This window comes from Lissotriton vulgaris, chromosome 4_1 (genome assembly GCF_964263255.1).
Source record: "Lissotriton vulgaris chromosome 4_1, aLisVul1.2, whole genome shotgun sequence".
Lineage (NCBI taxonomy): Eukaryota > Metazoa > Chordata > Amphibia > Caudata > Salamandridae > Lissotriton > Lissotriton vulgaris.
Window position 1 is genome coordinate 47287794 of NC_141691.1, and position 25554 is coordinate 47313347.

A 25554-nucleotide genomic window follows, 5' to 3' on the forward strand; every position below is an offset into this window, starting at 1 on the left:
AATATTCCTTAAAAATCGTACCAACTACTGAAACGTAATTGCTTACCTGTCTTAGATAGAGTTCCCAGTGCTGGACCTAGGAGCCCAGTCCTGGATTACAAAAGTAACGAGAACATACTTTACTTGTGACTTGAATTTCCTGCCATAGGATAACATTTCCAGTTTTCACTGAAAAGTTTCTAAGTGTCAACTTTTAAAATACCTTTTTATTCCTTAAAAATCATTGCAATAACCAAAACTGTTTTCAGCTTAGACCCCAAGACTGAATCTAGGATCCTGTCCTGAGATTACAAAAGTAATGTATAAAATAATCAACTGCATTTATGTAGAAAAGCCCTTTGAGCTCAATGTTAAATTGTGTTTAGAATTGTGTTGCCTACTGCAACCACGGTACCTATTGTGTTTACAAAGTTTATTGCCTTTCTGCAAAGTATTAATCTGAGATCACTCATATTGAGAAAAGTATATTTTGATACCTGTTGGTTCTAAAAATAAAACCACTATATCTTTTGAAATAAAAACAATTGGCCTGGAGTTCAGTCCTTGAGTGTGTTAAACCTTTTGCTGACTGAGTGTGCACAACAAATGCTTTACACTGTCCTCTGGTACTGCCTTACTGCTCGACCAAGCTATCACTTTAGAGAGTAAGGTCACACCTGGCTTACCATCTTTTATACCTCTGGGGATTGTGGACTCTATACAAACTGTACCTTACTTTGGTCCAGTATATATAGAACCACTTTCTCACAGAAACTTATTGTCCAGGCCTCCCCTGCCGGAGTTTCCTCCACCAGCAGGAGGCCAGACTCGTGTCTGTGACATCCATTTTGTGATGCCAAGGTTCTTTTAAACTGGTACCGGGTGTACCGGTGTGTCCATGTCTCTCCCTCTAGAAGGGTGGAATCATACTCCCGCCGACAGGACTGGCGGGGGGTGGGAGGGGATGGGATATCATTGTAAAAGTTTTTCACGCTAAACACGACCTGTTTCCTTGCAGCCATTCCAAAGTTAGCATTTACAGCAAGGTTATAATGCACTTAAGAGTATATGGCCTGCCTGCATCACAGAACAACATCGGAGAATAGATTCCGAAGGTTGCAGAGGGACCCTGCTCATGCATGGGTACCCTCTCACACAAAACCCAGCACCCTGCCTTCAGGATTGATAAGGCCTGCCATATGGGTGACTGATAGGTTTATATCGGTAGTGATTTAAGGTAGATATAGGTAACCTATATCTAAGTAAAGGGTGCATACACTACCTTACCCAGGCTGCAGTAGCAGAACTGTGGTGTCATTTTGGAAGTCTTCCCAGGGGTGGCATAAAACATGAAATTTGCAGCTGGGTTGCAGAGGATTGCACCGAGGGAGTAGGATATTGTCCACCTCAGATGGCCTGCTGCCAAATGACCACAACGTTCAACATTATTCCACAAGGGTATGAGAGGCAATATATATGCAAGGTGACTGCGAAAATGTAGTACTAACGGATGGTTAAAACCATAGGCAAAATCAACCTAAAGCAACTTCTGCAAACATTTTGTGCTGCTAAAGAGCCTAATGCCACATGTATACCAGAGACCAGGCGTGCAACTTTGCACATGGAAAGTCTGGTGCAGCAATAACGCAATAACCAGTGGCCTGGGTTTGCATGTGAATGAGGCCTAAGATAGTTCATCCGAGTTGTTACCTTAGGGGTGCTGTATGCCAGTAACGCCCTAAAGCTATAGATGGTATTTAATCAGCCTTTTCTTACACTGCAGTCGGTGCAGCTGAGATTGCAAAGTGAAGATGTTAAAACATATCTGTGGTGTGAATAAATGTTACATTTTCTTGTGTGCTCTCTTTTTATAATGCTCTGCTGCCATATACTGGGTAAATTCAGTGGTTTTAGGTTTCAACTGAAAATCTGCATCTGTCTTGTGGATTTTAACCAACACCTTAAATATGTACGTTTTAAATATGTTAATGTTTATCATAAGTAAACATTTCTACAGTACTTGTCCCCACCTGGAGAGAGAGAGAGAGACTAAATACATATAGATAACATAGCTCTGTGGCCCTACCACCCCCACTCAAAGGCCTGTATGTTGGAATCCTATCAAGCGTGACTTACCCCTTCATTCTTCTGTCATTGATAAAAGATTGTGAGAATGCGAATGAAAATTCCAGTCACACTTCTTGTTATTAAGTCCTTAATTAAGTTAATCACAGTTCGGAACCATGTCCGAATGCAGTAACAGAGATAAATCTGGTCTATTTTCCCATATTATGTCACTTTATCCCTAAACCACATCACTAGACTACGTATTGAGTGATTCTTATTAAGCACACAAACCTGGGCAAATATGACTTCCAAGCAATTGGAACAATTTAAAGTATCTAGAATATTGAAGGTATTCAAATAATTTTATTAGTCATTCAAAATTAATAATTTTAAAAATGTTGGTAAATCATAAATGCTGTTGCAATCTAAATCTTGCCTCGATTGATGTTAATGTGTTTGTTACTCAATGACTCTTCATAAAAAAACTACTTTTTACAGTGATCTTTTCTTGTAAATCAAATCTAGAAACAAACATCCATAGATAATAATACAAGATGGGACTCCTCTTATGTTTTTTTTTTTATACCAACAACCTCAGAAGGAAGCATTGTGCCTAGTTCGGTTCCCTATAATCTTACGTTTACTATTATGTAATTTCCCTTCTGAAGCCTACAGGTATGTCTGTTTACTATATCCACCTTAGTTGTTAACTATCTCAATGAAACAAGGCCATGAAAACGTAGAAAAATCAGTAAAACATGAAAAGTCATAACGTTCATTACGTCCTCTCAGGTTAACCATATCTAATGTCCGCTCCAGTCACTACTCTTTCAAACGTTTCTACAACTTCTAATAATTTGTATCTTAACTGGTTTAAGTTGTTTCCCATTGTGTTGAAATGTACAGCTTCCTGCTCCATTTGTATTAGTCATTCCATCTTGCCAATATGTTAGACTTGTTATTTCAAAAAGTGCAAAAACTGGGCATATATTTTGTGGAGGTTTTAGCTGTATACTGTAACAGGTATGTGGGTATTGGCCATTACCTCTTTTTAAGACTTTATTACTACTTTACGCAATTTAAACATAATTATGTGTCTATTTAGGTTTTGCCTACAGAAAGCTTTAGCTGTATGTTCTCAAGGACCTCTAGTCTATAATACAGTAATACATATTGAGCTTTGGGTCAGCCCTTTGCTAATTACTGAGTGGCTTTCGTGTCTACCTCGGTTCATTGTACTGATTCAGCAATTCTTGTTTTAGTTCCACCAATCGATAATTTCTGCTTTTGTTATTGGATGAGATGTATTTTTCCACTGCTGATACCATGAAACATTGTTTTTTCTTTTAACACTCAATGGGAGTGAATGACTTGCCATACTCTTCCAAATATGTTCAATGATTCCCTTTTCTCAATTCTACTTCTTTATTTTTTTTATTTTTTCCGAAGACCCGGCAGCTGCACGCTGTTACTAGGCTGCTCGCTTTTATAAATTGTTTGCTGCATTCTTGTGAATGCTCGTAATTTACCATTCCAAAATGTTCATCCACCTACTTGGAAGAGTAAATTGAGAACTGAGTGTAAAACAAATCATTCTAGATGGCAGCATGTGCTTGCGTATGCACTGTTGCCCATTTTGGAATTATTTTGTTACGCTTTAGAAAAAAAAATTCAGTGCGTCTTCAGCAATGAACATGCAAAGGTGGCTAACTTTGAATGGTTTTGGCCATAAACGGTGTAAAAAAAACATGCATTAGCACAGTCAATAGCTCTACCTCTGCCAGCATTTAAAAGGCTTTGCCAATGTTTGTTTGTTTGACTCATCATACATGGATGGGTGGACGTGGTGAGTTTGCTGAATATGTTGCAAGTTACCTTTTTGTTTCTTACATACTAATTCAAACACAGGTTCCCATCTTCAGTAAGAAGGAAGAAGTCTTTGTCTATTTGGCGAAGTATGCGGTGTCTGTCATGAGAGCTGCTTGGCTGATAAAGATGACGTGTGCTTACTATGCTGCCATTACTGAGACTAAAGTGAAGAAACGGCACGTCATTGATCCTTTTATAGGTAACATTTCAGCTTCTGTATACCCCCATAGCACCTAGTCATAGTGATTTTTTTAAAAAATGGAGTTCCTCCGATAGCGACTAAACGCATTGTTAACCTGTGTCACACCTGTCTCGCAAGAAATGATTCATTGCATCAATGTAGAGGTCACGGTGGACCTTTTGTACTCCAACAGGAATTGATTGATCATACTCCACTGTTCAGATCACCGCTGTCGCTCCTGCCCTCACATATATTGATTGATTGCATAAGAAACCTCTGCGATCTTTGTTCAGTCACCTGACTTCTCATACCCTGCAAGATTGACCAGCCCCAAGACTGCTCTCTGCCCCTCTCTGTCTCCTTATATATAGTCTGCTGCCTCATAAGCTAACCATTCCCCCGCGAGAGGAGTGTTTGTCTCCTTGACTTTTAAGGTTCATCAACCAATGACAACTCTCATCCCCCTCTGTTCATGTTCCCCCAGATCTCTCCTGCCGCACCACACTGATTGCCTCACGCCAATGATCTGACCTCTCCTTTCATTCCTCCGTCCCCTCTTCCTTACAGTCCATTGAAATCTTCTCACTAGGTCTCTTTGGTTTCCCCTTCTTCCTTGCACCAACAATTTATCATATGCCCCTTCGTAGGTTACCGGTCATCCCCTCGTGCTTCCCTTCATGTTCCCCCCTTCACAGGTAAGTCAGATCCTGAGCACTTAATCACTGCCCCAAATCTTCCACTGAGCACATTATTCGGAGGAGCCCCTTACTTGTACCACACACTTTGCATGACAGCACCTTGGTTTAAGGTAATTGGGCCTTCTTCCTCATTCCACGGTGCCGTGTCATCTAGGGTAACTACATTTCCTCTTCACTTGGGCTTTCGAAAAGAGTCCTTAGTTTTCTTTCACCACCACTACAAACTATGAGTTGCTCTGTGTATTGGATAAGTCACTCTTTGGCCTTCTTGGTTCTCCTTTCTGCCTATTCGTTGTCCATCTCAAGCCTTTGAGATTTTCTCTCCTGTCTATTTCCCCCTGCCTTCTTGTGATATTCTTTTTCTATCTAGTCCTCTTATTTCATGTTGTCTTTCCTTCTTCCATGTGACACTTCCCTTTTCAGACTTTTACCTTCTGTTGTTCTATTCTCCTAGCTCTTTATTCAGTATCTTGTTTTTTTCTTGTGCATTTTTTAGCTCTCCCATTTTTTTCTCCTCATCTGCCTGCTTCCCATCTTTAATAATCTGACTTCTGAGACATTTCGCAAGTCCCCTTATTCACCTTGTCGTTGCCTTTTAGAATGGACTCAGATCATCACCAAGTACCTCTGGGAGCAACTGCAGAAAATAGCAGAGTATTATCGCCAGCAGTCCAGTCCTGGCTGTGTCTCTCCCTCAGGGCCAGTGCCACCTGAAGTCGAGCAGGCGCTTAAGCAGTGGGAGTACAATGAGCGTCTTGCCATGTTCATGTTCCAGGTATGTGGTAAATTATACAAAATTTGAATGTCTTTGCAGTAACATACTGTGTGGCCATTTGTGGTTTCTAATGGGGTGGTTGACAATCGTAGAACCTGTTAGGGTTTTGTTGTCAGCAGTGATACTGTGAGATAGGCATGTTTCAACATGTGCATAATCTGCATGAAGAATTGTCTTTTGGAGTGAATGGAAAACTGTACTGACGCTGCATGTGTGAAATGCTACTATTAGACAATAAGGTTACCCAGTAACTTGCAGAACCTGGGGACTATATCAATAAATGAGCAGTGGTTCTGCCACAACACACTCTGTAGATTTATATTCTTGAATCCCCAAAACCGCTGGATTACATTAAATGTTCACACCAAAAGAATCACCTGAACACATATTAACAACATTTTTTGAACTAATCGTGTTTCTTGGGAATATACTTACGTTTTTTATGTTCATAGAATCATGTACTTTATGAAAAAACATATCAAGGGCAAATTCAGAAACACAGGTCATATACACACAGTGACTCGACCAATAACCCCTTCGGGGAATTAATCGCGAGTGGGCGGAGCGGCTACGTTCTGACGGCTCCCGGCCATCATGAGCTCACGCCTACCGTGACTCATGACGGCTGGGAGCCGTCATGAGCACCGAACAGGTTAACAAAGTAACATAAATACTACTTCAATAATCAAAATGCAATACTTACATAAATTATTTACATCACAAACAATAACATATATACAGAGTGTGACACAATTTTGTCTCAGGAGGACCTAAAGAATTGTTTCTTATAACTTTGCTGGTCAATGATGGACAAACACTTTGCTGGTCAATGATGGACAAACGCTTCTTAGAAGTGCGTCGACGTTTCGACCCTTCTAAACTTGTGCAAGTGGAAAAACATCTGTTAGGGTCTTCATCAGGAAAAAAACAAACAACAAATGGCCCATATACAGCCTTCAGGGTCCCATAAAGAATTCCACTGTAGAAAAACTTCTTCCTCTAATAAATATCCCAGTGTTATATAAAGGCATATCACACTGAGTAGAAAAAGTAATCTGAAAGGTAACTTGAAAAGTAATTGCAAAGTAACTATAAAGTAATTTCAACTGTTTCTGAACATTGACCTACCTGTAACTGCATACAACTGTATTACATGAGAAAAGTATTATTTTACTTACCTGCACCAAGCCTGGCTTTGTTCTAAAAATAGAATACAACAAAGAAATATTTTTATACAAACAAATTGGTCTGAGTTCAGTCTTTGAGTTTGAGACATCATTTTTTGACTGAGTGTGCACAATAAATGCTCAACACTATCCTCTGATAAAGCCTTACTGCTTGTCCACACTACCACTAATAGAGAGTAAGGTATTATGTACTTTTACCTCTGTAAGCCTTTGGGGATCCACTGGATTCTGTGCACACTATACCTTATTTTAGTATAGTATAATAAGAGCCAGATTCCTACACCTAGTATGTTCTTTTTATCCAGTATTTCTTTGCGTTTTGCAACAACATATCACATATCCACTGCATCTATTTGCAAGAGAAACAATACACGTGAGAGACAATCACCAACATATTACAGTGCTATTTACCTTTGGTTTCTTGATTGTATTAGAACACTGGCGCTTACCAAAAACAGTAAACTGAATGTTTATTACAATGTACCTATGCCGGGTTGATGGAGAAGTGTCTAAAGCAGTTTGTTTTCAGTATTCGAAATGTGTAGAGAAGGGGGCAGAAGGAGGACCCAGCTAGAGACTTAAAGCAGCCCTGGGTGTGATAGATACTTTCGGTAGTTAGATACCTGTAGTGCATATTGTAATTGATAGTGGCGTCTCTTCTGTTTTAGTTTCCACCCCACTCAAGAACTCCTCCCAATGTAAAGGCATCTGGTAGGACCTGATGCTTGTGTAGCTGTGTCCGATTCAGTTGGTGTTCCCCTTTTCACCTCTTTCAGACATTTAGCAAGTAGGGAGAGGCAGTGGGGATTTCTACGCCATCGCTAATACGGCGCTGCGCTAGCACCAAGGCAATGTCTTGGAATCTATGCAGGTGTTTCGTTGTTTTGGTGCACTTTGTGAGCCTCAGTAGACAATGAGTGGGGTCTGCTGTGATCTGCCTGCCCTCTCCCTCCTTCCGATTTTTTGCCTCATCAGCCCAATTTCTCATATTTTTTTGGGCAATGCCGCACTATGTGGTAGAAGTCTGCATCCACTTCTATACACCTTAAGCTTCCATGGGGTGCCGCTGGATACATCGTGTGAGGCATGCTGGGGTCAAGTATGTCCAATGCAAATAATTAAATAGTGTATATTTCAGATGTGCATTGCGTCAAACCCCCTTTGACCATCTTGAGGCAGTGTCCCCATTATTTATCTGTTAGTTTTTGCCCACATCCCCCTCCCATCTCGTCTTTAATGCAATCAGGTCCTGACTCCCTGCTTCCTCCACCCCTTTGTAGAGGCACGTCACTGCTCTTCTAGCCCTGCCACATACTAATAAAGTTTGGAGTACCTGGGAAGTGCCTGCAGCGGTTGTATGATGTTAGAACGCATGCCATTACCTTTATGCCATTACAATGCAAATCTTTACCCCCAACTTGCTGTCGGGGGGGTGCGCTGGAAGTTGGAATAGTATACATTAATATTCCAATTCCAGTGTGTGCAGCAGTAGAGAAGGTGTTGGAGTTAAATCCAACACCTTCAACCCCCTGCAACAAGCCATTCACGTTGTAACATGCGAGGAGTAATGGCATGCGTTGTAACAGTTGTTTCCCGTGTGCAGTGTCATGTGTTTTGTGCCAAAGCATGTTCAATTGTGGTGTGATGGTGAAGTACAGGAGGAAGCTGCTATGTGGGATTCTCTCCTGTGTCACCAAGTCCTCCAACGAGTGCAGTAACCCCTTGCTGAATGGGTTTCCCAATTATGTAGCCCTGCCTCCACCACGGTTTGATGATGTGTTAGTTGCGCTGCTCTGTGCAGCCTGGTGCCACCCGTAGGGGTAGCTCAAAGGTGTATGGAGTTCGACCCGTGGTGGTCATCACCTCCTTCTTCCAGAACCAAGGGACCGCTTCATGAGGACATTTCCACCGCCTCCACGTCGGCACCAGCTTTGTTTTACCTAACAACCATTCCAGTATTGAATCTGGGGTTGAGGTGAGGGAGAAGCAGTATCCCAGCTCCTGTAGGTGTTCCCCGCCCACCCAACGCAGGGGCCACTGCAGCTGAGCGGCCAGGCAGTAATGACAGTAGTTCAGGGCTCCCAGTGCACCAGCTTCCAATGGGGCATATAGCTTGGAGATTGCCAACATGCATCTGCCCAAACCCCATAGAAGGTTGATTAGGAAGGATTGGAGGTCGTTGGAAGCTGGCTCTGTATATACTATACCAAAGTAAGGTATAGTGTGCACAGAGTCCAGTGGATTCCCAAACGCTTCCAAGGTACAAGTAGATAAGACCTTACTCTCTGTTTGTGGTAGTGTGGGCGAGCAATAAGGCTTAATCAGAGGGTGGTGACATGCATTTATTGTACATATAAAGGCAAAATTGATATCACACACTCTAAGACTGAACTCAGACCAATTGTATCAAAAATATTTAATTCGTTGTATTTTATTTTGAGAGCCAAGCAGGACTTGGTACAGGTAAATAAACTTGTACTTTCCAAAACAGATTGATCAACAAAAGTGGATGAAGATGTCTTTTGTTAGAGGTTTGTAAAATAATTCAAAACATTAGGTATTTGCAATTACTTTGCAATGGGTAACAGCCTTTACTCCGAAGTTTTTACTTCGTGGTACATTTTCCACGCATTTTTTAGATCGTAAAGACTGTTGGCACGCAAGTCTTTACATCGCAAGACAAAATCACGCATTTGAGGATAATTAAAAGGGGGTATGGGGGTCTCCCCCCAAAAATATAACCTGTTCAATTACTAATAAATGTGTAAACGACAAATGGAATTTAAAACAATGTATTAAGAGCTAATAATGTATACATTTTCAACAGTAGGTGGCAGTGTTACACTGTGATACATTTTCTCAGAGGCAGTAAGCGTGATAAAATTATGCATGGTAGTGGAATGCTTGGTGTAGGTGTTTGTAATGCGAATGAATGTAAATGCGTGGTAGTAGTATGCATTGTGAAATGTGCGATGTAAAGACGTGCGTGGTGGAGGAAGGTGTGGTAATGTCATACAACCCTCTGCGATTACTTTTCGGATGACTCTTTAGTGTACTTTTTGGATTACCTCTTCTTCTCAGTGATATGCCTAGATATCACACTGGGACACTTCCTAGACGAGGGTAATTAAAAGTTTTTCATTAAAAGACAGTTGCTTAGGTTTCCATACAAAACACAACTCCACACTTACAACAGTTAATGGAATCCTATGGAGAAAAATTAGGTTATCGGTTTACAGGTAAACAATCGGTCTTTGGGATTGAGTTTTTGGTGTTAGAACAAGGGTTCCCCCAGAATCAAGGATGCACTCAAAAAGCACCATCTATAGCACGAGGGTGGTCGGGTGCAGAGTGCTGAGGCCCAATGTTAGCCTATGGTGTTTGGGGAGGGGCCGTTGGTGGGTGGCTGCTCTCACGCAGGCCATGGTGGCTGGTCTCGGACAGGCTACAGGGTTGAGGGAACAAAGCTCCTAGAGCAAAGGGGGAGCCAAGTTAGCACACAAGGGGTACCCACAGCAGCGCAGGGAGCTGGATCGGCGTCGAGGGCCCTGTTGCTTTCAATGGGAGATCACCGCTTGTAACAAACACTGCTGGTTCGTACAAAAAGGCTTCCTGGAGGTGACCACCGGTTGGAGAGGGAAGTTGGGACGCTAGGGGTTGCCTGGACACTGTTGGTCGGGTGCAGAGGTGTCTTTAGGCATCACGTTTCCTTATCAGCTCTGGTCTTGGGTGGAACCCTTCATATAGAGGCTGCAGGCGTCGTCTGGAGGCTTGTGGTAGGTCAGAGATTTCCAGATCCCCGGTCAGGGTCATGGGGGGGGGGGGGGGGGGGGGGAGAGAGGACCTCCTCGTGGTGTTAGGCCATGGGCGTAGGCTGCTGACTCACGGATTCAGCCTGAGCCAGAGTCTGGTGCTGGAGCAAGGCCAGTGCTCACAGGAGACAGTCTTTGTAGGGAAGGCAGCACAGTCTTTGTAGGGAAGGCAGCACAGGTCTCCTGGGTTCTAGGGGACTGCTGGCTGCAGGACACGCTGGGATTCCGCTGGAGCAGGTTGAGATCAAGACAGGCCGGTAGGGCTGGGGCCAAAGCAGGTGGTGTCCTTCAGCACAGCTCTTCGGTCCTTCTTCTTGCTTGTCTGAGGAGGCAAGGTTCGGGGTTGCCCCTAAATACTACATTTAGGGGTGTTTCAGGTAGGTATAGGTCGAGACCAATGGGCCCCTTTCTTGGGGTGGGTACACCCTCCACCCATAAGCCTCACTTTTGTTGGCTGGGTCTGTCAAGATGGCGGGGACTGAAAGTTATGCCTCGCCTCCCCCAGGTGAGCACACCTCTTATCCAATCTTGATTTTTCTGCAGATCCCCCCCCCCTCCCCGTGGGGGTTAACTGGTGGCTGCCAGTTTGTTGGGAGCAGCAAATGTAATGTAATGTAAAAAGGTATTTATAGAGTGCAAACTGTCGCTCCGAAAGGAGCATCCTGGCGCTGAGGAAGGTAGCTTAGGGGAGTGGAAGGAAAGCGCTAGATGGCGGCAAGTACATATGTGTCTGTCAGGTGATATAACCAGGTTTTGAGTTTCTTTCTAAAGGCTGCTTCCGTAAATTGCATTCTGAGGTCAGTTGGCATGGCATTCCAGGCTTTAGTAGCTAGTACGCCAAATGATTTGCCTCCTTTCGTTTTGAGATGAAATTTGGGGACGTTGGCAAGGTTGAGCCCCGCTGATCTCAAGACTCTGGTTGGGTTATAACGACAGTCTTTTCGACAGATACCTTGGGCCACTATCATTTAAGGCTCTGAAGGTAGTTAATAGGAGCTTAAAAAGAATTATTTTGTGCATCGGGAGCCAATGTAGAGTTCTAAGGGCTGCAGATGCTGAGGATCTTCTAGGGAGTTTTAAGACAAGCCATGCTGCCGCATGTTGAATTCTTTGCAGCTTCTTTAATGTTTGTTTCTTAAATCCGGCCATCAGCCCGTTACAGTAATCTAGGCGGGAAAGTATAAGTGAGACTGCCACGGACTTTCTAGCTTCGATAGAGAGAAAATCAAAAAACTTCTTCAAAGATTTTATTATATTGAAACAGCTGCCTGCTATCTTTCTCGCATGGTGATGAAAGAGAGGAATCAAAAAGAATACCAAGGTTTCTTGCTGACTCAACCACGGCAGGAGGTGGAGTGATACCTTCGGGCCACCATTTGGAAGGGCAGAAGTTATTATTTTTTCCCCATAGGCAGAATTTCCGTTTTATTACAATTGCATTTGAGGTGGTTGTTTTTCATCCACTGGAAGATTTCCATTAGGCAATTTTGAAAGTTTTGTTCTGCTCTAGTGGCATTTTTGTCCAAAGATAAAATAAGTTGTGTTTCGTCGGCATATGAAGTAACACTTATGCCGTACGATTCAATGAGAGTGATAAGGGGTGCCATATAAATATTAAACAGTAGGGGACTTAAAATCGAACCCTGGGGAACTCCTGCGTTCGTTTTTCCTTTGAAAGAAAAGGTCCTAAAGATATCGTCTGAGTTCTATCCGCAAGGAACAAGACAATCCAGTCAAGGACTTTGCCTGTTACACCGTTACATCTCAATCTGTTGATGAGGATGTCATGAGATATGGTGTCGAACGCCGCTGATAAATCAAGCAATATCAATACGTCATTTTTTCCTTCATCTTGAATAGATTTAATGGTATCAGTTACTTCCATGAGGGCAGTTTAAGTAGAGTGCTTACTACGGAAGCCTGATTGTTGTTGATGTAAAAGGTTGTGTATTTCAACAAAGCTCGAGAGTTCTTGGTGGACCGTAGACTGTTATTTTCCCAAGTACTGGCAATAGGGATATAGGACGCAGATTGGAAAGCTCAGTGGGATCTTTATTTTGTTTTTTCATTAAAGGTTTCACTGTAGCTTTCTTCCAGTCTCTTGGTACGATTCCATTACTAAGTGAGTCATTAACTACTCTGTTTATGATAGGATTCACTATATCCACTATTTGATGGAGAATAAACGGAAGACACAAATCCGAGGGTGACCCTGATTTACAGGACATTATGGCATCCCTTGATTGGGCTAAAGTGATAGGTTTAAATGCCGCTGACGGCACTAGGTGTCTGTCAGGAGGCTTTTTATTTCCTTAGCAATTGGCAATGCTGTTTGAGAGAAATCTTCTTGAATCAGTTTTATTTTGTCTTCAAAGTAGTCTGCGATCCGGTCGCAGAGATCTTGGGAAGGTGGAATTTCTACTTGCAGGGCTTTAGGATGAGTAAAGGATTTCACTATGGCAAAGACACTCTTCTGTCTTTGTTGGGCTTCGGAAATCATTTTGATGTAATGATTTCTCTTGTCTATTTTTATATGCACGAAATAGTCATGCCTTTTTTTTTATAAAGGTCTTTTGCTAAGGGATCATAGTCCCTCCTCCATTTCCGTTCACATTTTTTACACTAGAGGTGAACTTCCACCAAGGCCTGTGTATACCATGGGGCACTTATCTTCCTAAGTTTGTCATTCTTCTTATGGAGATGCTACGGGGGGACTAATTCCCGCGTAGCAGTCTGTATCCAGGTATGAAAAATTTTAGAGTCTAGCTCAACCTCTCCAGATAAAGTGGGGACCTGTGACTGGACTGATTGCCTAAGATTTATATTCTTAGCTATCCCTGTCCAGTTTAACGAAGTGGTGGGAAATAGACGGCCTTTCATCTCCTTTTTCTGAGGATGATGTAGCTTTATGCTGAATGGAATAAGGCAATGATCCGTCCAAATTTGGGGTATTGGGGTATAAGTAGTTAATGCTGGAAAGTTGGAACAGATCCCTTCCAGTATATGCCCTGCTAGGTGGGTTACATCTCCTATTTTTTGGGAGAGTCCGAAAATCTCAAGGGTATGATGGAAACTATTAACCTGAGGTTCAGTTTTTGATTCCAAATGAAGGTTGAAATCACCTAGGAGTGTAAAATAGGGGTAACGAAGAGTTAAGTGGCTTAAAGATTCACTCAAGGATTCCAGGAACCCTGTGGGGCAATATATTAGACCTCCTGTGAAAGAAGATGAGGCGTGGATGGCGATGGAAAAGCCTATGCTTTCGGCACCTTATAATGCAGTCTGTTGGACCTGGCCTCGTGGCGTGGTTCCCCCCGATCCTCAGCGACCCGTTAGCTTAGCCCCGCACCCAGTAATCCCTGGTCGTCCTGTCCATATTTTCCCAAACGCAGACGACCAGCCCCGGCATGTTCCCGCACTCCTCCTCGGCCCTGCAAGCCAGACCCTGCAAGGCCCCATAGGCCCACCGGCAGCCATCTTCCCTTCCCGAGATCCCTGACTCCCTGGGCCTAGCATGACCCCAGCCCCAGCGACACTCAGGCTCCAGACACGCCAGTCCCAGCTGGGAGGATGAGGGCTCCCCGAGGGAGATAAGACAGGGAGTTTAGATTGCACCTCCGGCCTCCCCTGAGAGACTGGTTTCTGTCACACCTCTGGCCACCCCCGGGGGCCGGTTTCGATCGCACCTCTGGCCTCCCCGAGTGCTGGCTCCAGACCCTGCTGGGCGTCTGGGAATTCCCGGACGCATCTCCAAAGAGATCAAAGGGCCAACCGCCGGACCTCACCAACGACCAGCCCCCAAGGCCTAAGACCTCCGCCTGTGAGGGTCCGGACATCAAAGGGCCACTGGACTCTATCAAAGCCCGCCCAAGAACTAGCGGGCAGTTCTATCCTGGACAAGAAAGCCCTGCTGATCTGATCGCGGCTGACCCTTGAGGAGAACTGAATTTTGGAACTCTTCGAGCCCTGCTGTCGCTGCTCTTCCTCGTAACTACGGAACCGGAACATCGGAGCCCTGCTGACCTCGTCGCGGCTCGATCTTGAACCTTAAAGATCTTCATCAAACCTTCGGAGCCTTGCTGACGTGGTCGCGGCTCCACAAGAACTATCCTCCAGATCGAGCCCTGCTGACTTCGTCGCGGCTCGAGGAGTACTCTGGTCTGGCTGGACCATCGACGCTACCAACGTGAACTGAACGACCTGAAGTGAGTAGGACATCCAGTACGACTACCATCACCCGTATCCCCCCTGGCTCGAGGATTGAGAGCTGTGCGCAGGGTACGCTTCGTACTGGTCAAAAGACTAAGACTGTCCCGCTTCCCTTTTACCCGAATCTCCAAGACTTAACGATCCCTCGATCGCTTGTAAATAAGAGTGCTGATTCCTTTTTCTGTTTATAAAGAACTTGCTATTGAAAACCTACGGTGTGGTGTCCGTTCGTAAGTGTGGTGTGATCTCAGAGTGTACGATTCATTACTCGAAGTCCTCCTTGGTGAGGACTCCCTCGTCAAGGCTCGGCATTATTGGCAGGAGAGGTGGGTCACGGAGTAGTCTGGTAGACATAACCTGGCCTCTGGGACCGCCCCTTCTAACACAGTCCAGGTTAAACGTGTGGCAATTCAAGGAATTTCTCATGATTATGGCCACCCCTCCTCCCCTGTCATTCACCCTGTCTGCTCTGAATATGACAAATTCCAGAGGTAAAGCCACTGATAAGCCGGGGCCGCTCCAGTCCTTGAGCCAAGTCTCTGTGACAAAGAGAAAGTCGAGGTGGTGGTTTAAAATCAGATCTTTAATGTCCTGATTGTGTCTACACATGGAGCGAGCATTGATAAGCCCTCCTTTTAGACTGTTTTGTACAGTGGGGGGATTGTCCTGTATATCAGAAATCGGCCATGGCATAGTCCACGAACATGTCCGACATGAAATAGGGCCCCATAGATTATCCATGGGGATTTCGCAGTTACACTTGATAATATGATTTAGCCCCCTGAGTACGTTAGCCGGATATGTCATAGTGGGGACTGTATGTCCAGCATATCCTGCGCCTTTCGTGGTCTTGGCGCGGACGGGCGCAGACGGGCTTTGCCTTTGGCACGCCTTCTGCGCTCGTCCGCTGCGCGGTCGCAGCATCCCGGTTTAAATGCCGAACCGGAAGTGGAGTGGGGGGAGCGGGGCGATAGAATGACTCCTGAAGACTAGAGCGCTAATCTTCAGGCGGGTCGGAAAAACGATTCCAGACACCGCGTTAGCGCTCTAGCTCAGGAAGAAGAAGCAGCAATAAAGTATGTGCAAGAGGTTGTAGTGCAAAGTACAATTTTAAAACGAATGTCCCAGTTTATTTTTCCTTAAAAACAATTAAAATTATAGAACCCCAGTCAAAATCAAGCAATAGTAAGACAGTCAGTAAAAACGCCACCAGGACATCTCAACACTCACGCTACGATACAAATGGCTGGATCAGCGCACAAAGGCGGCAATCCTTTGAAGCTTCCCCTTCATGTACCCTGCCCAGGATGTGCTTTCTTTCGGGACCTCAAGAGCGGGAGACTCTCGACCCAAGGGTCCAGAAACATGTCTTGGGGTGTCAGCTGGCGAGCAGCCACTCAGCCAAGACACTAGAGTTACGTCCTTTTTTAAGGGGCATCTCTAAGATGCCATCTAGGTGCATTTGGCATTAAATCCCACACTGGCATCAGTATGGGTTTAATGTGCTGAGAAATTTGACACCAAACTTCTCAGAATTCAGTGAAGCCATTATGGTGCTATGGAGTTCCTAATGACAAACTCCCAGACCATACACTCTTTATGGCTTTACTGCACTTACAATGTCTAAGCATGGTCTTAGACACTGTAGGGCTACAGGGGACCTGTACCCTTACCGTAGTACACCCAGCTACAGGGGTGTCTTATTTATACCATAGGCACTGGATTGTAGGCATGGCACACAGGCATATCTGCCATGTCGAATCTTCACTTTTCTCTGCACCAAAACATGCAGCCTGCAAGGACTGTGTGTGTGTGTCTGTTAAGGTACAGGGCTTTTAAGGGTGGCACAATAGGTGCTGCAGTCCTCGGAGGCCTTCCCTGGTCACAGTGCCCTTGGTACCCATGGTACCTTTTACAAGGGAATCACATGTGGCCAGAGAAGTGCCAATCGGGGTTGCAAAGGTACAGTTTTAGGGAAGGAACATAGGCCCCGTGAACCTAGTTAGCAGGAATCCAGGACACTCAGTCAAAGAGTATCAGCATCAGGCAAAAAGTGGGGGGCAACCATGCAAAATTGGCGCTTTTCTACAAAGGTCTAAAAAAACTGCTTCTCAATCTTATCGGAAGTGTCGTAAAGAAATATAATAGACGGGTGTTAGAATTGGGGGTCTCTGGTTGGCGCAGGTATGTACTTGCGACAAGCAGGGACCCTCTCCTCTAAGTCAGGGCAAAGGATTACTCCCAGAAATAACCCCTGCATACTAAACTTTATTTTCTACCATGTTCCCGGAGCCTGCTGGGATTATAGGGTGTAATAATTCCAGCAGCCCATCTGGCCTAAAGGGAACAGGTAGCCTTACAATAGTGAAAAACGAATTTGGCAGTAATTCACTATTAGGACATGCCACACACATCAGAGCATGTCCTACCTTACACTTACAATGCACCCTGCCCTAGAGCCTACCATAGGGGTGACTAATATGAAGTTAAGGGAAGGTTTAGGGGCTGGCAAGTGGGTGCACTTGCCCAGCCAGCATGACAGTACCAGACTGCACGCAGGTTCTGCAATGGCAGACCTTAGACACATTTTACAAGGCTGCTTCTGTCGGTGGCGCAACCAGCGCTGCAGGCCCACTAGCAGTATTGGCATTCACAAGCCCTGGCACTCCTGGTGCGCTTTACTGGGGACTGACATTGAATCCAATAAACCAATCATGGACATCAATTACAGGTACACTTTGTACAGGGAGAGCATATGCACTTTAGCACTGGTCAGCAGTGGTAAAGTGCCCAGAGTCCTAAACCAACAAAAACAGGTCAGAGGAAATATAGGAGAAAAAAGGCAAAAGGTTTAGGGATGACCCAGCAGGAAGGGCCAAGTCCAACAACGGGCAACTACCAACAGTTTCGCCACCACAATTCACCCAAAGAGAGAAAGAGGGAGGCTGCACCGAAAGAGGAGAGCACTTCTGGCCAACGTCAGAGCACAGCCCAGATTCACTATCAGGTAGTTGTTGGTATGATATAAGCTGACTTTCAGATATTTCAATGTGTCCAATTGCCATCTCAATTAAGTAACGGGAAGAGTTACGCATCAGACAGAGGAGTCCAGGAGAAAAGGCCGGATTTATTCCAATTAATCTGAAGACTGGACACACTTCAAAATACCTTGAGTAGGGGATCATGACTCCGACATTGCTTTCATTCTCTCGCAAATAAAGGAGGGCATCATCTGCATATAGAGATTGTGAACCCCTCCCATCTATGTAAATACCCCACTCCAGACCCTAGGCCCGGAGTGCACATGCCAGCGGATCCAAGGCTAGGGCGAATGTAACTGGGGATAGGGAAAAACCCTGATATGCGCCTCTACATATCTGTATGGGGTCTGAAATCACAGTTCTGTACTTTACCAGGATCAGTGTATAGCAGGTGAACCCACAAAATGAACTTGTCTCTCAAGCACAGTCTGCTCAGTACTGCCAGCAAATAAGGCCATGACTTTTCAAAGATCACGAGCGACCATCCACTGGGCGGGCCGCAGTTCGTGCACAGCTAGTTATCAAAAACAGGTGGTGAAGTTTAAGACTGGTGTTTCTGTGCAAACTATTATGCTGCTAATGAAGTATCCAGTCACTCGGAGGGCGAGGAGAGGACTTGGGGGCAGTGGGTTCTGAGGGGGGCACAAGATACGTTACTAGTACACCATTTATTGCAGCAACTGTTCTCAAAAGATAACATTGCACCGTGATAGGGCAGATACTACTGATGTTGACAATTGACTAGTACCTCAAGTAGGACCACCTTTGGGTACCAAAGGTCGAGGTTGTGGTCTAATTGTTTGGGTGCTGGTGATGCCCACAGTTTCTGGAGCACCCTGTGGGCCCGTTAGTTAAGCTTAGAATCCAGGAGCACTTCTAAATTCCAACTCTCTTAATTCATAGCATTTGTGGAGGTGATTTGAACAGGTCAGGAAACTGAGAAACCAGCCTCTGCTAACAATACACTTCACTAATAGTGTCAGCCAGAAAGTCCATCAAAGGAGCACGGTGGCACAGCTGTCCCAGAGTGGGAGGCCTTTAGTCCCTAAAGCTGGACTAAGAGCATATTACACACTTGTCCCTTTTGTCTCCATGTAGGATGGGATGCTGGACCGTCATGAGTTCCTTACTTGGGTCTTGGAGTGCTTTGAAAAGATCCGCCCCGGAGAGGATGAATTGCTTAAATTGCTTCTGCCTTTGCTGCTACGGGTAAGTCTTATGATGTAAACTATCTGTCTCTGGTAAGCCTCAATCTGTTTGTTAACTTTGCTGCTTTCTTATCTGTCCATTATGCTGCTTTTGAGCTCTAAGTTATGTTTGACAGTGTTCATTGGCTTCTGGACTAGAGACCATGCCTGAAAGCAAACTGTTGATGGCAGGGTCTGTGCTTCTCCATAGGTCTAGGGTATCTGTCCATGCTCTGCTGACTCCTACATCTGCTCTGAAACATTCTCTTAGTTATCCGACTTGGGATTTCTGCTTCTCTTTGTTTATGAACTAATCCATGGTCTGTTTTCTACTTCTGGTACCCTTGTGATGCGTGCACGTTTTTTTTCTGACCATGTTATTGCTTCATTCCTCTCTTGCAGTACTCTGGGGAGTTTGCTCAGTCTGCGTACCTTTCCCGGCGTCTCTCCTACTTCTGTACACGGAGGTTGGCCATGCATCTCGAGGGCACCGGTGGACACCAGTCTCATATTATATCTGCACAGGCAACCAACACCATGCCTCCTACACCCACGCCTCAGCCGTCCTCTGGAAATGCACCACAATCTCCCTTCAGTGATCTGCTGATGTGTCCACAGCACCGGCCAGTCGTGTTTGGCCTCAGCTGCATGTTACAGGTATTTGTGACCTTGGTTTGATACTGTGGGCACCTTGATGCCCAATTATAGTTCTGTTTCTGTTCTAGGCAAATCTACAGATACCACATCAGTTGCTCTTCTCTAGCTCGATTAGCAGTTTATGCCTCTGAGATATTTAACAATTGTATTTGTCTAGTTGCTTCCCACCTCCCTAAAGTTAGTTTAATTTTCATCATTGCATAAATTACCTCTAGCTGAGATAGGCTACCTTAGGCGTGTAAATCATTTTTTGTGTAGAATAAGTGAAATGCTTTGCAAGGCCCATAGTGTGGCATATCCTAGAGGCCCAGTGGTCACCATCCCTGATCGACTTTGGTGGGAGGGGTCTTCTGTTGTCTAGAGTCTGACACAGCAACCTCTTTTGGGAAAGATATATCTTTTAAATTGGAGCCGGTGGGCTCACGAATCATCTAAAGAGATACATGCCGAGATATTTTGAGCCTGTACCTTGGCAACTGTGAACAAAAGTGAATTTAATGTTTTTACCAGCATCCTGACAAGAGAACCAAATTTTGCTTGGATATTATCTAAGGCTTTGGGTTTACATATCTGTAGGAAGCTGGCTCTGTATATACTATCTATTTCAATAAGACCTGACCTACGCAGAACAGTATCTCATAATTCCAAGGACCAGGGGTATAAATTCCCTTTACCAGGCAGCACAATTATTACTTGCCTGTATATCCTACTGTTCTATCCAATCTTGTCATGTACACAGCTTCCAACAAGCCAAAAACAAAATTATTGTCTCACCACAAAATTTTGTGAAAAAAGATGTAAAAGAATGGAAAGTACATCACAGTAGAAACACCAAGGGGGCTGCTAGCATATATTTACCAGTATGCCCACGCTTATCCTCCTCTGTAACTTTCCAAGTGGAAGACAAAGATGAAAGTAAAGTGATTCCTCTGGGCTGAGAAATCTGAGAGAATGAGTGAAAAAAGAAAGATGACAGTCAGTGCAAAACATCACAGCGTGCCTTCCACATCCCACACACAACACAAAAGAGGAGACGCAATCCTCAGTTAAAAAGAGGCACCGCTTACTTGCGACAGGAATGTATTCAATGCAGTAAGTGTCCTCACTTAAAAATGGCATCTGATTGGCTATTCATCACCATCTGGGCCAACATGTTTCATAGCCTACTATTATTCCGGCAACTTCATCAGGGCAAGTGTGGGACCATGTAACACCTTGCTTGTTGGTCACTCAAATCAGGTGGCTGCTATAGTCTGTCGTACCTGCACGCCACCTTCTAGGACAATGCGCTAAAAAGTCGCAGTCCAGCTTGTGCCTGCTAGCGTCAGTCTCGCCATATCCACTTGGAAAGTTACAGAGGAGGATAAGCGTGGGCATACTGGTAAATATATGCTAGCAGACCCCTTGGTGTTTCTACCGTGATGTACTTTCCATTCTTTTACATCTTTTTGCACAAAATTTTGTGGTGAGACAATTTTGTTTTTGGCTTGTTGGAAGCTGTGGTACATGACAAGATTGGATAGAAAGTATGAAAAGTAGGATATACAGGCAAGTAATAATTGTACTGCCTTGTAAAGGGAATTTATACCCCTGGTCCTTGGAATTATGAGATTCTGTTCTGAGTAGGTCAGGTCTTATTGAAATAAATTGTTGAGTGGGGGGGTGACCTGATTATTTCCCCTTGGTGCTTCTTTTTGTTGTTTGTCTGTATATAATACACAAAAGTGAGGTATACGGTGCACAGAGTTCAGTGGAACCCCAAAGTTAGGCAGAGGTAAAAGTAGATAGCACCTTACTCTCTATTTGTGGTAGTGTGGGCGAGCAGTAAGGCTTTATTGGAGGGTAATGTTAAGCATTTATCGTACACACAAATGATATCATACACTCAGACTGAATTCAGACCAATTTGTTTGTATCAGAAATATTATTTAGTTGTATTTTTATTTCTAGAACCCAGCCAAGCCTGGTACAGGTAAGTGTAGTAGTACCTTGCAAGATTAATGCAGTTGGATACAATTGAATGCAGTTGGATGCAGATGAGTCACTTCTTCATAACCAGTTGAAATTACTTTTTAAGTTACTCTACAGATTACTTTTCTTACTCAGTGTGGTAATCCTAGATATCACTCTGGAACATTTCCTGGATAAAGTTAATTAATGCAGTTTGTTTTTCAAACACTCTTGTATGATTTTTCATAGAATTTCCAGCTCCACACATAGAACTTTTGTCACAGAAAAGCAGTCTATGCAATCCTATGGGAGGAAATGTAGTTATCGGTTTTCAGGTAAGTACTTGGTTTTGGGAGTTGGATTTTTGGGGTTAGAACAAGGGTTCCTCCTGAGTCAAGGATGGACTCACAAGCACACTCAGCGGCACTAGGGCGGCCAGGTGCAGAGTGCTGAGGCCCAATGTTATCCAGTGAGGGATAGGGGGCTTCCGGTTGGTAGCTGCTTACGAGCAGGCCACAAGGCTGAGGGATCAAAGCTCCTGGAGTTGAGCGCAGGGCGAAGGGGGGTTCAAGTTAGCACCCAATGTGCATCCACAGTGGCGGCCAGGTGCAGGGTGCTGATTTGGCATCTGTACCCTGTTTTTTTCAGTGGGAGTTGCCGGTTTTGTATTTTGTCTGCAGGCTCGGTCCAGGAAGTCGTCCGGGGGAACCAACAGCTGGGCAGGTAAGTTAGAGGGCCTGGGGATGTAGGTGCACCTCAGATCCTCTTCTCCAGGGCGCAGAGTGGCTGGATGCAGGGGTGCGTTTTACAGTTGGATTTCACCTTACCGAGCCACTCGTGGTTGGGGTGGGGGGTTGGGAGGGGGGTCTCAATGCAGAGGCTGCAGGTAATGTCGGGGAGTCCGGGAGGGGTCAACCGACGATGGACTCGGACTCTGGAGCGCTGGAGGACCTCGCTGGGACTGGTAGGGCACTCGGGCTATAGTCGACGGGTGCAGTGGTTGTTCCAGACGTCTGGTTTCTTTGTCTTCAGCAGGCTCAGAGTCTTTCTTTGGAGATTCTTTTGAACAGAGCTGCTGTTCACAGGAGATCTAGTCTTTGTTAAAGGCAGTCAGTCCTCCCAGGGGTTCTGGAGGTCTCTGGCTGCAGGACAGGGCGACTTTTGGTGCAGGATCTCTGAAAACTACAGATGGGCCGGTAGGACTGGGACCAAGTCAGTTGTTCTCAGCAGTCTCCTCTGCTGAGTGTCTTCTTTTGTCCTTCTTCTTCGTAGGATGTGGGAATCTGGAATCTTGGTTCAGGGCTGTCCCCTAAATACTGTATTTGGGGGTGTTTTAGGGGTCTCTAAGTCAGTAGCCAATGGCTACTGACCTTAGGGTGACTACACCCTTGGTGTGCTCACCCCACGTGGGGGAGTGGGTTTGAGAAAGTGCCATCTTTCTTGCATGGTATGCCCCCACTTTTTGCTGAATTGCTGATGTACTTTGAGTGTGCACCCTGGGCTCCTACCAATCAGGTGCCCAGGGCCTGTGTACCTTCCCTAAAACTGTATTGAAGCTGAAACCCAATTGGCATCTCTGGCCACAGGTCAGCCCCTGGTAAATGGTACCCTAGGTACCCAGGGCACTGTGACCAGAGAAGACCCCTAAGGGCTGCAGCACTTATTGTGCCACCCTTAGGGGCCCTGTACCCTGACACACACACACACACACACACACACACACTGCCTTTGCAGGCTGAGTGTCTAAGTGTAGAACTAAACAAAGAGTCGACACTGTCCACATCCCAGTGTGCCATATCCACAAACAAACTGCCCTGGCATACCTCAGTTACCCCTCTAGCTGGGTGCATTATGCAAGTGGTGTGGGCACAAGTGCATGAGCCCTGTGCCCCTACAGTACCCAGGGTCATTCCTGGCCACTGTAAGTGCAGTTATGCCATTAAGAGTATATGGTGCTGGGAGATCGTCATTAAGAACTCCACAGCACCATAATGGCTACACTGAAGACTGACACGTTTGATATCAAACTTCTCAGCACATTAAACCCACACTGATGCACTACACAGGGCATCTTAGAGATGCCCCCTGTAACCTAACCAACTCCCAGTGTCCTGACTGCATGGCTACCGAGGCTGCCACCACCAGACATGTTTCTGGACCCCTGGGTCGAGAGCTTGCCGCTCTCGGGGGCCTGAAACAATGCACGTCCTGGGACGAGGTTCCAAGCCTCCTCCCCCAGAATAAGCAGGGGAAGCTTCAAAGGCATGCCGCCTTTTGTTAGCTTCCCCAGGCCAATTGCTGTACTCCACAACTGGCCCCCACCGGTCCTGACCCCCACTCTGGCGGGAAGCCCTAAGTGAGGAAAGGGGGTGTGCCAGCCTCTGCCAACCCCACCCCTCAGGTGGGAGAGGCAGGTGAAGCATTACTCTGGGCACCCGCCATCTTGCGGATGGGGATCCCTGCCCAACCAGAGATAGGCTCCTACCCCCCTCCCACAGGAGAGGAGCAGGATAGGGGCTGTTCTCACCCCAGGACAGGGACCCATTGGTCTCTGCCCTTGCCCTACCTGTATCGCCCCTAAATTTTGTATTTAGGGGCACTCTGAACCTTCCTGCCTCAGATCCCGATTTGAAACAAGAAGAAACAAGAAGACCTGCAGTGCAGCTGCTAACAAGAGGAATACTCCAACTGATTTGGCCCCAGAAACCTACCGGCCTGTTGATCCTTGAACCTGCTAAACCCCGGCGTCTCCTGCGGACAGCAACCTTGAAACCCCGGAGGACCTGCCTGCCTTGCTCATCTAAAGACTGGGACTCTCATGAGCAGTAGTTCTGCTCAAACCGCAACAACCCCTGGTGCCAGCCAGGAACCGCAAATTCAGCACACTCTGCACCCGCCGAGCCCGGCCTGTGCCTGAGTAGACAAAGTTCCTGAGGACGTCCCCCCCCGGCGACTGCGACCCAGAATCTAGTGCCCAAAGACCCTCCTCGACGATCCTGACGACACCTGCAGCCTCAGAACCAGGGACCCCTCCAACTGCGACCAGCTGAGGGTAAGATTTCCCGACACCATAAGACACCACTGCACCCGGCGCCCTGCGGCCCCCTGCGCCCTCCTCTGGGGTGCCTACCTAACCTACAACTTCCCAACTTACCTCTCGAAGTGGTGGTTGCACCTGAAGAATCTCCGTCCCGAGCCTGCAGCCTTTGTTCGTCAACCAGCTTTTCCATTGAAATACATTGGGCGCCCAAAGGCCCAAAAGCACCCTGCACCCAGCCGCCTGAGTGTCGCTGGAAGTGCAGCAACTCCCCTACTCTACTTCTCCAGTTGCCCTGTGTAAGTTACCAGGAGCCCAGCTCCCACAGCCGCGTGGCCTGCCTGCTAGCAGCCAACAACCGCTGACCCCCTATTCTCCGTAGGATAAAATTGGGCCTACTCTCTCTGCACCCGGCTGCCCCTGTGCCGCTGAGGGTGTACCAACTGTACCTACCTGACCCTGGGAGACCCCTGAGTCTATGCCCATAACCTTAACTCTGCCTTTCGAGTACTTACTCAAAAGCAGATAACTCACTTTTCCTCCATAGGGTAACATTGACTGGTTTCACTTGGAAATTCTTCTGTGTGGAGTTTCAAAACTTTAAAATATTCATCTAAAATCAGCCGAACAATGAATTCTGATTTACTCACCCGTTATCAGGAGAGAACCCAGTGCTGTATCTTTCAGCCCAGCACTAACCTGAAAAGTAATTATAACCGTGATTTACTGTTAACTCAATTTTCCTCCATAGGAAACCATAGTCTGGTTTTCATCAGAAAATCTTCCTAGTGTCCAATTTCCAAACTTAAAAATGTTTCTTAAAAATCACCTGTATGACCTAAACACATTCTTTCAATTGTTTACAGGAGATGCACCAGTGCTGGTTCTAGGATCCAACACTGAGT

At 45.6% G+C, this 25554-nt stretch overlaps 1 protein-coding gene across 7 annotated transcripts in view; it reads left to right on the top strand.

Moving 5' to 3' along the window:
- MED12 (mediator complex subunit 12) overlaps positions 1-25554 on the top strand; it is an 820436-nt gene that overhangs the window by 126632 nt on the left and 668250 nt on the right. For all 7 annotated transcript variants that reach the window (XM_086918278.1, XM_086918283.1, XM_086918279.1 and 4 more), the window contains exons 4-7: positions 3955-4114; positions 5394-5569; positions 18917-19027; positions 19408-19662. In XM_086918278.1, coding sequence (XP_086774404.1) covers positions 3955-4114; positions 5394-5569; positions 18917-19027; positions 19408-19662 — 702 coding nt within the window. The remainder of the gene's footprint in view (positions 1-3954; positions 4115-5393; positions 5570-18916; positions 19028-19407; positions 19663-25554) is intronic.